At 37.4% G+C, this 15,724-nt stretch overlaps 1 protein-coding gene across 1 annotated transcript; it reads right to left on the reverse strand.

Annotated features, from left to right (window-relative positions):
• Nucleotides 1-7,286: 7,286 nt before the first annotated feature.
• Nucleotides 7,287-15,583, reverse strand: LOC118812370 (islet amyloid polypeptide). The gene is made up of 4 exons (XM_036577334.1): nt 11,452-15,583; nt 10,848-10,939; nt 9,432-9,548; nt 7,287-7,878 (listed from the first exon to the last, which is right to left on the reverse strand). The coding sequence occupies exons 2-4, from the start codon at nt 10,925-10,927 to the stop codon at nt 7,698-7,700; spliced, it is 378 nt and encodes a 125-aa protein (XP_036433227.1). The 5' UTR covers nt 10,928-10,939; nt 11,452-15,583; the 3' UTR covers nt 7,287-7,697.
• Nucleotides 15,584-15,724: the final 141 nt, after the last annotated feature.

Raw genomic sequence — 15,724 nt, forward strand, 5'->3', positions numbered from 1 at the left:
AAGCAGTACTATTCAGGACACTGAAAGAAATACTACTACTAATAATAATATCAATAGATCATGGATCTTGACAGACGAGCAGTTGACAAAGAAGCAGGTGCTTGATCATTACAGTCCAGCACCGGACACTCAACACGAGTGACTGCCTTCTGAAGCAGCCAGTCGGTGTGCAACAAGGCAGAAGAACATTAAACACACAATCCCTGGCTGCACAGCACTTACACCATCTGAGTACACCAACCATGTTCAAGCATCTATAAAGTGCCTGACAGGTAGGGTACATTTGGGGAATCAGCCTACCAGGATGAGATGTCCACACCCCCCCAAAATGTTCTCTCCTAACCAAACGATGGGGCAAAATCTGATCTTAACACATTTACTGAATGGATCTGGTCTAACTCATCTGAAATTTCGTCTGGATCATTGCATTCGTGCAATATTCCCCCTAGAAACGTTTTAGGGTCAGTAGATCTGAATTTGTGTCATTGGATAATATGATCCATGTATTAACATTTGTAAAGTAGAGGAAGATGCAGAGGCAGGATGCCACTGTAAGTCCTTGTTTTTATTGAAAGTATTGGTTTTTTTGAATCCACAAAGTAAAAAAACAGCAAGAATACTCACAAAATATTGCAACTGAAAGAAAACAAGACTAAAGATCATGAAGAGGACTAGAACACAAACGAGAGAAAACAAGAACAGGGCCTGAGAACACAAAACACCAAGCAATCGCAAAGCACACAACCAGGGGCGTAAATACAAACGGAACAAACCTGAAACACCTGGGACTGATACAAAGGTGGGGCTACAGACTATAGACAGGTGTGACAGATGACAAGAAGTCCGGAACAGGGACGAGACAAAGACCAGAACAACAACAAATGCACATGGCCTATGTAAACAAAAACACATGGAACAAAGACTTAAACAGAAAGACAAGTGCAGTGCAAGACAGAATGTTACGATATTAAGTTCAGGTTTAAAAATATATGAATATGGGGTTGGGGTCATACAGTGCATTTGGTTTTGAGAGTTTATTTCATTGGCATGATTTCTGAATATTATTTAGATTTTCATCATAAAGTTGGAGTTTTACTGTCTAACTAGACTAGCTTTAGCATTACGTGCTAGCTGTAGTGAACATTAGCTAGAATTAGGCGATATTTTTATCCATCTTCCTGGAGGTGAGTTTGCACATGGGTTTTGCTGCTGGCAGAATTACTTCTACATCTAATAATCATCTGCACTTGATTAAGTGTTTAATACTATTGCTTTGTTTTAATTGTTATTGTTACTATTATTATTATTATAGCATTAATATAATCACAATAATCTTACAACAAACAAATATGACGTTTCACACATTTCTATTTTACTGTCATTTGTCTTTTGTTGTGGCTTATTAAAGTGAAGTAGATTATAGATATACATAGATAAAAGCCTACATTTTTTTCAGTTGTATTTTGATTAAAAGCACATTTTCTTGGAAAATGCAAGGACCAGAAATGATTAAATATATAAATTATACATTCTGATAACAAACTAAAAAAAGATTTATATGGAGGGGCTTCTGACCCCAGGTAGGCAGGCATGATGCCCCTTTTATTTTTTGTACTATAAAAACAAAACTGTCTGCTGTTTCAGTTTTATTTCCCCTAATGCATATGCATCATCATCCTGTACATGCTAAAATCACACATAGATATGATTTAACTTTACAGTAAAAGGGCATTATTCTTTATGCGGGGCATTTTCCCTCATTTTCCCCTACTGTGAGCACATCCCAGTGGTCAGTGCTGAGCAAAAGCATATGGTCTCTGTTGTGACAAAACTTCTCCAAAATGGTAACTTTTACAAGAGAAGTAAAAAGACCTTCTTACCATCAAATTGAAGTCACTGGAACATGTTTTTCCCCATGTAATTTTAAACAATTTCTATTGGCCCGTTCATCATGAGATTGTGAATGTTGTAAAGGGCAGATGGCTTTCATAGAAAAAATGGCAAAAATGGAAATACATGCTTTCGTTTAATGACAATATGTACTTTCACATGTGCTTTCTTCTATGCTCCAAATAATCACATAATAACATATTGATTTTTATTTTTCTACACTACTTGAACGTGGCAGCCATTCTTTACATTGTATAAAACTTTTATGATGAATGGAAACTGGAATAAAACATTTTTTTTTAAAATAAACTAACTTTTCTTGTGTTATGTCAGCTGCCCTGTGATAATCTGGCGACACCTGTCCAGGGTGTTTCATGCCTTCCGCTGATTGACCGCTGGGATAGCCTCCAGCTCCCCCCCGTGTCCCAGAAGGATAAGCGGTTTAGTAAATATGTGTGTGTGTGTGTGTGTGTGTGTGTGTGTGTGTTAAGTCAGCTGTATTGTTTTATTGTTCCTGAGGTAATAAAATTGCCACCTTCATCACCTCATTCACCATTAACTCCCACTTCACCTTCCTCTTTCACCTTCGCTTCCTCTCGCTCCCTCCCTCCTCTGACCTCTAGTTTCTCTACTTACACTGTGTCAGACTTTGCATTCATTAGACTGGTAACTATCTAATGACCAAGCTGTGCCTCTGCAAGCATGTGAATAAAACTAGTAATCTGAAATTTCCTGGACTTTTCCTGATGAATTTCTAAAACCACCAGTTACATAATCATTCTGTGAGCCACACCCATAGTGACAATATTGGTAAAGTAATGAATGCTGCACAAGAAAGAAAAGACATGCCTGACGATTGATATAGCTGTACTAGATGAATAGACTTCTTACTGACAGGGATGAAAATCGGCAGAATGTGGAATGACAAAACAAGAATAGTGCCAGTCATAGTGGGAACATTAGGAATACTCAAAAATGCATTTAATGTCTGCCTTCAGAGGCTCCCAGACCTTTTATCAACAAAGCATAGAAGATCACTTTTTCAGGCACTGCTCACATCCTAAGGAAGATGTGTGGTGAATCACTCTGATGTCTTGTTGAGATCTGGAATCACTAGATACCACCTCAAAAATGAGGAGAAAGAATAATGGGAATAATGACAAAAATACTATAATAATAATAATAATAATAATAATGATATGATAATATTAATCTTTATCCATTTTATGTGCAAAATCTCAAAGTGATTTATATGCACAGATAGGTAAAACATTAAAAACACACAGAGGCCATCATTAACTGAATTTCCAGTCAAGGCAGACATTAAATGCAAGTTATTCCTTATTCAGCATCAGAATAAAAAATGCAGAAAACACATATTTAACAGAAAATATTTAAACAGAAATATATTTAAACATAAAATATATTTAAACAGAAAAAGCAGTGCTCTTTGGATTGCCTTTCACACGTCCATCTTGTGTTTGACATTTGGAAGTTTGCTGTGCCGTGTGTGGAAAGCCACAGAGAAAACGTGTGAAATTTTATTGGAGAAACTTTCATCAGTTTCCTCCTCAGCCTGGCCTCCTCGCTGCTGATGTGTCAGTGGTTATATGACAGGCCGTGCCCCGTGTGGCCCTGCCCCAGCAGGCTGATTGATTCATTTGTATTGCAGCCGGTCCTGGACATTTCTGTGTGTGCTCTATTTCTGGCTCTCGTAGATGTTCATTACACCTTTATGACTTTGGGCAGAAAGGGTACAGCTACTCTGGGCAGCAGCCCCATCCATGGCCAGAGAGCACGCCAAGGCGGTGGGCTCTAATGGACAGAAAATGCTGATATGATGGATGTGCTTTGAATGTGAGAAGACAGCAAATGCTATCGGCAACAAAGAACCGATGCATGTGGGAGGACAGATGGTTAAGGTTATAAATGGGAACTTGCATTAAGTCACACATTCTCATAGACACACATATTTTGGTTCATTCTGGAAACACATGGACTGTCAATGACTATAAAAGGCTGCATTGTCCTCCCAACCTCCAACAGCACAAACACCACCAATAGATAATCTTCATTACATACTCTGCTCAATCTATAATTGATCTATCCAAGCCTATTAATGGGCCCAGAAATGCATTATTTCATAGCAAGGTTGGACAAGTCTAATGAGAAACTGTATAGACTTGCTGCAAAACATTTCCCATTTAAAATGCTTAACTGTTGAGCTGGACTGTGTTGTTAAAGCTAATCAAAACTTGGCAGATTAGAAATGAATATGAATTGATTTTGCCACCTTGCTAACATCAATTGGGCTACATTGCCATGCAGTATTATAGTGCAATATAATTTAGGTATTTTGCCAAAAAAGTGAGTTGTAGGCTATATTTTCTTGTTAGGTTGAATGGGATTTTTGTCAATATTTGTCTGTAAAGCTTGTTTGTCAGCGTTCTGCAAACTTATCCAAACTAAGTACTTTGTAGCCACTGTTTTATACAGAACACTGATAACAATTTCATTCATTCTTATACATTTAGATTGGAGTTCAAATTCTTTACATAACAAGTTTCCACTTTAAAAGTCTATGCTACTAAGCTGGACTGTGATGTTCTAGCTCATCAAAACCACTAAAATAACACTCACTTGAGCAGACATACAACAGCAGTGTGACCCTTCACATATGTAAAAATAAATTTAAGTCAAGTCAAAGTCTACTTATGTAACGCTTTTTAATCAGGCATTGTCACAAAGCAGCTTTATGGAAAAATCCAGGTCCAAGCCCCGGTGAGCAAGCCAATGGTGACAGTGGCAAGGAAAAACTCCCTAAGAGCAAAAGGAAGAAACTTTGAAAGGAACCAAGACTCAAAAGGGGAACCCATCCTCCTCTGGTCGACACCGGATAGCAGACAATATCAGCAGAGAATAAGGTTTGATCATCAGTATAAGATACAGAAAAGGGGAAAAGGAGGAGAAGCAATGTCTATGATTAAAACATCAGGAGGGTCAGTTCATGCAACGGGAAGCTCCATGGTGGTCAAAACGATCCAGAAGGCTGGTGAGCAATGGGCACCCAGTCAAGGCCAATGAAGCAGCAGCATCACCTGCATAGGATGGGCAGTTGTTCAGCTCAGCAAAGGAACACACAGGCAGGTAGTTCTGTTAAAAGAAACTGATTACAGTATACAGTGTTAACAGAGTGCAGGTTGAGCTATTACAGCCTAGCTAAAAGGGAGAGCCAGCAAGTAACAGACATGAGGGCAATATGCAATATGCAGAATGACTGTGCAGCTTAGGCCATTCCCAGGTGATTGTTGGGGTGTTGTATATATAACTGGCTGCTGTGGTATCCCAGATGGTTGTTAGGGTGTTGCTAGGTGATTGCAGTTGTATATCAGTTGGTCACTTGTGGGTTGCTATAGGTGGTTTCTCATGGTGAAAGGCATTTTGCCAACATTCTGTAAAGCTTGTCTAACATCTTAAAAATCTGTGGGTGAAACAGTAGGACTCAATCAGGACTGCTTCTAGTGTCACCCCAGTTTTCATACCATATGAGTCCTCTTTTAAACCCTGTTGGAATTTTTTCACATTGCTGCATTGATCAAGTTCATTTTGCTATTGTTAGCCAGGATGTGGAACAAGCACTCTGTTTTCTCCAGTTTATGTACGCTTAGTGTATATTGGAAAAGCCCTTATGTGAGATGGAACCGATTTGGATCAGTGGATAAACGGGATCAGAGGTGGACAAGAGCTATTACAGAGAATGAAGCTCATTTATGACTAATGCTATTGAGGTGCAATAGCGGTATACAGAAATCGATGTCCATAAGCACTCCTGACAGTAAATGATGGTATGCATTAACGTCTCTTTGCATTGATCAAAACAGTGGCTTTGTACAGCCAACACACTATGGAAACCACGTTATTAAGATAATTGGTGATTCCCAGTGGAGGTCAGGTGAGTTTAAAACCAATCTCAAACAAAAGTATTTGTAACTCATTTTAATGATAAAGAGGAGGGGCTATATATCATAACTGACATGTTTCAGCATTGTTCATACACTGTCTGAAAAACGGTAGGAGATATCTATTAGTACACCTGAGCTCATAATAGAAACAGTTTAATTCGTGTCTCCTGCTTTGTACACAGGAGCATTAAGGACCAGCATGACTTTAATATGTTGGTGATTTCTGGCATTTATGCCTTTGGCATTAATGAGCTGGTTGATTTTTTTTGGCTGTCAACTTGCTGACAGTATCACATCTAATAGAGGTCTCTCTATGTTCAACATTTTCATGAGTGATGAGATACATACATTCAATTCTGAAAACTGTAGCTGGGTGCTGAGAGAGTGTTGGAGGCTCAAGTGGGAGCTACATTTAGCAAACATCTCACAGTTATGATTATTGGTTAAACCGGTATTTTGACTCATCAGAAACTGAATTTCGAAATGTCATCTACATAGTGAGTGTGATTTTATTTTTCCAATTTTCTGGTTATTTACTATTTATCATTATTATATATTATATTTAATATTGATCTAAGCAGCCATTTTAGGTGGACCAATGAAAAAAGTGGGTGGGCCTAAACCCACTGAGCCCAGTAATAATGCTGCCACAGGAACACACATGCAGCTTGCAAAACCTCCATAGAAAAGTGTTGCAAACAGAATGGGAACACTCTGGAGCAGCTGCACATGAGCCTAAGGTCAACATGCTCAATGACAAGCATTGGCTAGAGGGATATAAAACTCTCCAGCACTGGGCTGTGGAGCTGTGGAACTGCATTGTCTGGAGTGATGGAGCTCCATCCAATACCTTTGAGATGAGTTAGAGTGGCATTTGTGATCCAGAACTGATCATCCATCATCAGTACCTGACTTCACTCATGATCTTGCGGCCGAATGCAATCAAATCCTCACAGCAATGATCCGACATCTAGTGTAAAATTCCAGGGGGGCAATTCCATATTAAAGGGCCACTTCATGGAAAAACATGTCATTTTTCCATTTTTTTAGAAAAAGGAGCTTGAAGAAATATGTAAACATTGTTGTAAACAGTCCATACAGTCCATATATGGAAGCAATGCTGCAAAACAGCCTGTTTTGAATTAAAGTTTTTGTGTTGTCACAAGAACAACCACATTTACGTATATCCAGCTATTCAGCCTACAGCACTTTAAGCTCCACCCAGTCACACTGAAGTTATATGGAGTGTGAATGCTTTTTGAATAAGGCAATACACATGTCAGCCAATCAGAACAAAGCTCATTTACATATGTCAGTCTTATGATCATTTTTGGTTCCTAAAATGACACAAATGTTACAAATAGACCTGAAGGATAAAAATAAAATACAAGAAAAATAGTTGTTCATAAATACTTCCAGAAACTCATGCTTGATTCATGATTCAGGTTTATTTGTTCTGAAATATTCGTTTCCTTTCATTGCTTAGTTCATTTCATGTTGAGACACAATGTTTACAGCAAGGTGTGTTCAATAACATCCCACAAAGAACTGGACTTTCATTATATATTTTATTATAAAATCAAACGAAAACAACATCTTCCTTTTCTTTCCAATGACTTTTTTGTAAGAACACACTATTGGTCTCTCCACTGGGTTCATCTCCTTTGCAGTGCACACTGTACACAATGCTGTTGTGTGAATGTGTTTCATACCAAAAGACACCGACTCAAACTGTATAAAGGAAAAAAGAAACATTCTGATCATCACTGTTGTCAGGTATGTTACATGTGCTCTGTGTTGCTCTATATACATATGCATCAGAGAGGACAGCGTGGGTAGTGCGCACTAAAGGGGCATTAAGTTTGGAGATTGGAACACGTCTCTTTTTCCGTAGGCGCTGGAGCCCACGTTAGTGGGGATGTAGACGGTGCCGATAGTGTTACTGGAGCGGACGAGGAAGTCTGCCAGTCTCTGAGTCATACAAGTGGCTGTGTTGCACCTTCTCTTTTCTATGTGGTGCTGCTGGCTGGTGGAAGACAAAGAGGGCAAATTAGCATCTCTTCAGGTAACTCATCTAACGTACTGACTCAGATTGCTTTACAACACCCTGCATGTACCTCTCCACCAATGTATAAGGGAGATTATAGAGCCATTAAATCGCCACTGTGAACAATTCTGACACAGTAAGTTTCTCTAGAAAGGATCATTTCACATCAAACCACTCTGAATGACTTTGTTCACATCTTAACATTTCCATTACGAAAAAAAGTTGTCAAAAAATCACTTCACCTTTACCTTAAAACAATCAACTCCCCTTTAATATCAATGCGTCATTCACATTGATTATATTGGCTTCATTATAGTTACCACTGTAGTTAATGAATAACAAGTCTTAAGATTAGTAATAGAGTAATAATCTTAGGCTTTACTCCTAAGATTAGTGTTGTTTTTTTATTTCATTTGTCTTAACCTTGAGATGCCCAACTCTGATTATAAAATACAATTTCAGTCGGTTTTGGAGGACCATTAGTTCCAAGTATTAAGCAACATAAGCAATTTCAATAACTTTAATGGAATATATTTGGATGTAAATGCATACACTTTACAAAACTGGATTTTCATCTGAACAACCAAGTCATCATGTACTTAAAAAAATTCTAGAAGTTTTTTTCTGTGTGTGTGTGTGTGAGTGTGTTTGTGAGTGTGTTTTCATGCTATTTTTTATTGTGCACTGTTAATTATTGCCAGGATTTCAAAATGTGCAACACTACTTTTTCACAGTAAAAACTATTTATCATTTTTTTGTGAAATCAACTCACCCTAAATGCATATTTGAAATATATATTGCAAAACATGATGAATAAATATGTAAACTGTTTTTTTATTTTATTTTACTTTTGCTTTATTTGAATGAAAAAACTTTTATAGGTCTGGTAAAATTAAAAGCTTTTATATGGAAATTTACAGTACTAAGTTGGATTACTTTTAAAGTTGTTACATAAAGAATAGAAGTACAGAAGAATAAAGTTATATCACAGTAACCTTGCGGTCCAGGTGATGAAGTCACAGTGTTTATTTACTCTTAAAATTGCTCATTGCTGCAAAAATAATATGACTAGAAGACAGTAGTTTACTGTAATTTTACTGGGTTTTTTTTACTGTATGGCAAGATTTTCTGATATGAAGAAAGCTGCAGTTGTGCTGTCCATTTTATCTCAGCACAGCTGTTTTTATGGAGAGATGTGAATTATTTTTTAGAGAAGGGGTGTTTTCACCCCTCCCCTCTCACCCCTAATTGCTCACTAGCAGCTCAACACAGCTTTAACATTTCACACACAGAGAGCCAACAGTGTCATAACAGAGTTATGGGTAAAGCTATTTTTTTTAATAATGTTAATTAATACTATCTGAGTTGATTTCCATTTCACCAATGGAATGGCAACCAGGGGGCTTGCAGAAAGAGTGTATTGAATATTACCCCCAGAGAAACAGCATCATCACAGCATCAACACAGCATCACCTTCAAGACTTTCAGCAGACCAGCTTTAGACTCCCATGCTAAGCATTTAGCACAAGTACCTGTCGAGGGCTCTCTGCGGCCGCGACCCCAAAAATTCCAGGAAGGGGCTCGATGACAAACCTGGAGGCATCCAGCCCTCAGCCTCTTCCACCTGCTCAGCGGAGGAGATGGAGTACCTGCAGGAAAACAGTGGTCATGAGCTCAGAGAGCATCACTCATTCCACTTTAAGACAATAGCACTCTACCCAAATGCAGCGAGAGGCACCAAGTCATCACTTGCACTCTGACTTATCATTGCCTCTGATCTCCTTGTGGAGAGTTCCTCAGGGCCACGTCTGATGATGACCCTCTTTTGAACACTAATGTGTGGCGGATTGGATTCGGTTGTGCACTGAAGAGAGATCATTTTTGAGAATGAAACCCATTTCAATTGCACTTGTCTTCATCAGCCAAATGCATCAGTAGGATCTTGCCTGGCACTCAAGATAATTCTGACCAATCCATGCTCCACCCACACTGTACAAAAACTGTAACAACAAAACTTTAAATAACAGTAAAAGTATGCTTTCCCAATGATGGTAAAAATCTGCAAAATTAGAGTCTTTGAATTTCTTGAAAATACTGTCTTTTACTATAATTAATCAGTGTCAATAGTTCACCCATTTGTTTTGACATACAATATTTTCCTATCACCACAGTGACAACCATTAAAATGAGCACAAATGTTTGTGAAATAAAGGTGATCATTTGTTTTTGTGAATTTACATTCAATTTCTGTAAATTAACAGCAGTGTTAAAATACAGTATATGTATAATTTATTTACATGTATTTTGCTTGTTTTTTCCAAAAACCAGGTATTGACAATTAAGCTCCATCCATGTCAAAATACTGAAATTCAAATAGGCATTTTATATATATATATATATATATATATATATATATATATATATATATATATATATGTACATTTGTTTTGTTCAAATTTGTCTTTGTCATTTTATAGCAGCCTAGTTTCAAAATAACACAGTCCACTTTGCTACCTTAGCATTTTAACCCCTTAAATGGCCAGGGCCTTACAGCAGGCCCAAAGTTTTACTACACACTTTTATAACCTAAGAATAGCTCAGCCCGTTTGCATTAAAGTCCCTGTAGTTACTGAATAATAAGCCTTAGTATGTAATAAGCCTGTGACTTTAAAGGGTTAAACTGGAAACTCAACTTTATGTAGCAACTCTCAACAAAGTGCGTTGCAGTTTCTCACAAAATATGAAAATGATTAAATATGATTCTTGCAAATGTTCTGTGAAGCTTGTCCTATCTAGCAACAGTATCCATGAAGAGCACATTTGTGGTCAGAGCACGGATACGTCAATTATTATTTTTGAGCAAAGTTTCAGCGTTAGAAGTTCTGGCCATAGAAGTACACAGTCAGAAGTCTGACTTGGGAGAATTGGACAATTGACCAAGTGCTGACCTGTTATTGGGTGCCGTTGTCACACATTGCACCAGCACAAGGAGCAGCAGAAGCAGGATAGGCACTTTCAGATGATACATGGCAGCACAGATCTGTAAAATATTGAAAACAGGCCAAAAGAGAACAAAAAATAAACTTTAGTGCAATGGGATCAGATGCAAACACACTATATTTACTGCATTTGATTCATTTATATTATATTAGACAGCTCTATTACTTTACAGCAAAATATGGGAATGCAAAGGTAGGCTAAAGTATATGACTGAAAAAAAACGGCAGTGCAATGGGATCAGTACAAATTACACTACGTAAGACAATTCCGTTCATGAAATAGGAATGCAAGAGTACACTAAGGCTTCTTATGGAAAAGTGCACCCTGAGAACACTTTCTAAATCACACTCTAGACCCATATTTCTGTGCACTGTTGCAAATTACATGCTGTGGGAGTGAAAAGCTTGGGTTGAACCTTCCCACATGCATGTATTCATACAATGAAAAATATAATGCATTCAATGCACGTTCAATGCATCACTTTTTCAGCATAAAGACACTAGCGGTGCAACAAAAAGTGTTCCAGAAGAAGAAAAGTAACTCCTCACTCACCTGCAGTAGTTTGGGTCCAGTGGTGAGCGGCAGCAGGAGGTACTGGCGTGGTCACTGTTTTTCTCACACACATACACCAGCCTCCCTGTTATAGGCTTCTCCCTCAACCACTTGTGACATCACTCCTGTCCAAATATAGCCCTCAATTTCCATCTGAGCAGTGGGCTGAGGAGGAGGGGTCTACTTGAGGAATCCAAACCCACGGCACAGGTCAAAAGCGCCACACACAATCATCATCGTCTTCGTCATCCTCGTCATTTATGGCGGCCGACAGTCGCAGCAGTGGGTTGATCACTTCTGGGTTGATCACTAAAGCCATCCTGAGAAAAAGCTTTCAGTTCTGAATTAACCCTTTAATTTCTATTAGTTCTGCTAGTTCAGTTGTTACTGAATACTTCATAGTAGTTACTGAAAAGTTCATAGTGGCATAGTGAGAAATTGATAGTGGATACTGAATAGTTTATACTTCTTACTGAGTGATTGATAGTAGGCACTGAAAAAGCCATAGTACTTCCTGAATAATTCATTGTGGTTACTGAAAAATCCATATTGGTTACTGAATAATCCATAGAATTTACTGAGTAACTCATAGTGGTTGTTGAATAATATTGTTCTTACTGAGCATTTCATAGTGGTTACTGAATAATTCATGGTACTTACTGAGTAATTCATAGTGATTACTGAAAAAATCCACAATATTTACTGAGTAATTCATAGTGGTTACTGAATAAACCATAGTATTTACTGAGTAATTCATAGTGGTTACTGAATAAACCATAGTATTTACTGAGTAATTCATAGTGGTTACTGAATAAACCATAGTATTTACTGAGTAATTCATAGTGGTTACTGAATAATCCATAGTACTTACTGAGTAATTCATAGTGGTTACTGAGTATTTCATAGCAAATACTGAAACTTTCATATTAATTACCGAATATTAGTACTTACTGGATAATCTGTAGTGGTTACTGAAAATGTCACATTAATTACTGAATAATTCATAGTACTATAATAGTCTATAATAGTTACTTTATTACATGAATAGTGGTTACTGAGTTACTCATAACAGTTCCTGAGTGCTTCATATTAGTACCTAATTAATGTACAGTAGTTACTGAGTAAATAATAGTAAATATTAAATATTTCATAGTAGTTACTGAATAATTCAGAGTACATACTGAATAATCTGTAGTGGTTACTGAACAATCTATAATTTTTACAGTATAATCAACAATAATTACTGAGTATGTAATGGTAATTACTGAATAATCTGTAGTGGTTACTGAACAATCTAAAATAGTTACAGAATAAGCCATAGTAATTAGAGTAGTTCATAGTAATTACTAAATAATTCACAGTAGTTATTGAATAATTCATAGCAAGAATGTATAACAGTTACTGAAAAATTCAGCAGTAGTAGTTCTTTCAAAATTCATCTTCAATTCCTAGAAAATCCAAATGAAATTTCCACAGTAATACCATAGTTCTTTGTCATAAGGGGTCTTGAGAAATGTATAAGTTACATGTATTAAATGAGGTTTTCAAAAATCTGTTCTAACATATTCACTGTGTGAACTTCTGTACCTTCCCTGTTTGTTTTCGGTGTCTTAAATTTATTCCCCAAAGTCTTTGTCTTTGCAGCATGATGCACAGTTCTATTCTTACTCCCCACAATTTTGCCTGCTTTGCACTTCTTGAAGAACACAGGATGACTCAGAGTTTAGCAGAACTTTGAGAATGCTACTCTGTACATCTAACAGGCCATCAGCATTTCAGAACTGATGAAACTGTCCTCAGATCAGGCTGGAGGAGCCTACGAGAACCTGCCAGAAGAACCACTGTAAAAGAAGAAGTTATTGAAGAGTCCTTCTCTTTATCTGGTGCCATGCTGAAGGTTATTAAAGTAAAACTTCAGCAAAAAAAAAAAATTACCCAAAATGTAGCCAGCAAAGACATGTTTGGTATCTAAAGTTTGTGTGTTAGTTTTACACACAAGCTACACGGCTAATGTAGCAAACAAGTAATGGAAGCTTATATCTCAGCAATTAGCAATATAATAAAAATGACATGCCTAAAATCATCACAATTGCCAGAACAATGTTGTTATGTGATTTCAAATAGACTTATGTGGTTTCTGACACTGTATGACATACTGTTATCTATGAAAACAGACATGGATAACAGTATGTCATACAGTGACATACTGTAGTAGCCATGCCTTGGAGTGTCCTCATAGGTGTAAACCTCTAGAGACCCTTCACTCGTAGCCTCGTCATTTCCACTAGGGGAATCCTGGCACCATCTTAAGGGCTGTTACATTTCTTTATCTGCTCAAGTGAAGGACGTTCAATAAGCCCTTGGAGGGGCAAGGAGTCAAATGAGCACGTGTCGACTTCAGCAGTAGAACTTGCCCAGAAAACATTGCAATGTTATATATTTTCCTTTGCAACCCCCAAAATAATGGTGGAAAAAGTAAATTACTTTTTTTTTTAAATGCTTAACATTTCAAAATCATAACATTCGATTTACTGAACTTCATCTGTGATACATGACTGCTGATAGAACTTCATCACTTTCCTCTGCTAGCTGGCTCATTAGCCAGCTAAATGGTTAGCAATAACAAACAGAAAAGCATTACAACATAGTTGTACTGCACGTTTATAACCAGACAAAGCAATTACTCACACACATTATGCTCAAATTTCTCAAAAAAAACGTTTTGCATTGCAAAGTTTGTATGGCTAGCTGATTAGGCTAACCTGCTGAGGGAGAGTGGGTGCTGTTTGAATAATCCGCTCCTCACTGTCCCCTCCTCCCCTTCTGTCATGAGTGGCCACTTGTCTAACATAGGTGTGACGCACATCCGAGGGGTGAGTTGATGTCAGTGAGGCCAAGTTAAAAAAAGAATTGAAAAGGTGTCTAGAGTTCAGTATCCCAGCCTTATACTGTTGTATACCTCCAAAACTGCAACAAACCTGTGTTTTGTACAGATAAATTGTATGGGTTTACGCCTATGCCTTCCTTTTTAAAGTGTGTGGTGATCCAGGCATGCAGTAAGCATGATGCTAATAGGTTAGAGTACAAGCTTCTATTTCTTGTTAGCTATTACCCTCGTAGCACCAGTGCAAAAGCAAACAAGCAAACTTCAGAGCAAACGTGTCTTGGTGGATTGACTACATTTTGGTTAAAATTCTGTACATTTGAAATTTCCTTCACACCGCAGCCCACAGTCATGGCCAGCTAAATAAACTACGATGTTGTAACAAGTCCCAATTCCTCTGAACCTTTAAATCACTGTTGCTGCTTGTGGGAGACGAGAGAGAGAGAGAGAGAGAGAGAGAGAGAGAGAGAGAGAGAGAGAATGAAAGTACAGCAGTACACGACTCAAACTTTACTTTGTACTTTTTTAAGTGTTAAATTTCATTTACATCTACCAAAGAAGTTTGAGTGTCATAATAAACTGAACTGCAGTTGTGTATCTCTACTGCCACCTGGTGGTTTTAGATCTTGCAGTTCTTCTTTTTTTCCCATTCATATTCCTTAATGTAACATCCATTTATATGTAACTACATTATGAAATAGGAACATGTGTCAAGTGACTGCTGAACTTTTGGTTTTGTAACATGCAAATTTTTACTCACTCACAAAAACAGAATTTTTTGCCATATAATCCTAAAACAGTCTGACTAGTTTTGCTATTAAATGCAACAGTACTACATACCCATCAAGTCAAGCAGGGGCTGAAATGGAAAATGTCTGCTGTGTTGGCATTTATATAGAATTATTAGATTTTACACCACAGAAACACAAAATAAAAATATAAATGGGTGGTCCTTCACAACAAGAAAACGCAGCATAACAAATGAAGTACAAGTTGTACACATCCCTGCACCTGCTTGCAGCTTGCAACTGAATATAGTAATGATTCAATATCATGACACACACAAGCTAATTTCATAGACTAATGAATTTATCACTCATTCTTCAAATAACAGTTTGATGTACTACACTTTAAAAAGATGGTTCTTCAAGGGTTCTTCTATGAAGAAAATAGTTGTATATAGAACCATGAACACTCAAAGAACCCTTTGCATGAAAGGTTCTTTGCTTTCTGAAAGAGTTCAGATTGATGAAGAATGTGCTGTAGATAGTTTATATAGAAGCTTTTTGAAAAGGGTTCTAAATAGCACCCAAAAGGGTTCATCTATTGTGACAGGCTTGACCTTGTAATAATAGCAAAACCTTTTTGGGTGCTACATAGAACCCTTTT

The sequence above is a fragment of the Colossoma macropomum genome, unplaced genomic scaffold, assembly GCF_904425465.1.
Source record: "Colossoma macropomum unplaced genomic scaffold, Colossoma_macropomum, whole genome shotgun sequence".
Taxonomy (NCBI): domain Eukaryota; kingdom Metazoa; phylum Chordata; class Actinopteri; order Characiformes; family Serrasalmidae; genus Colossoma; species Colossoma macropomum.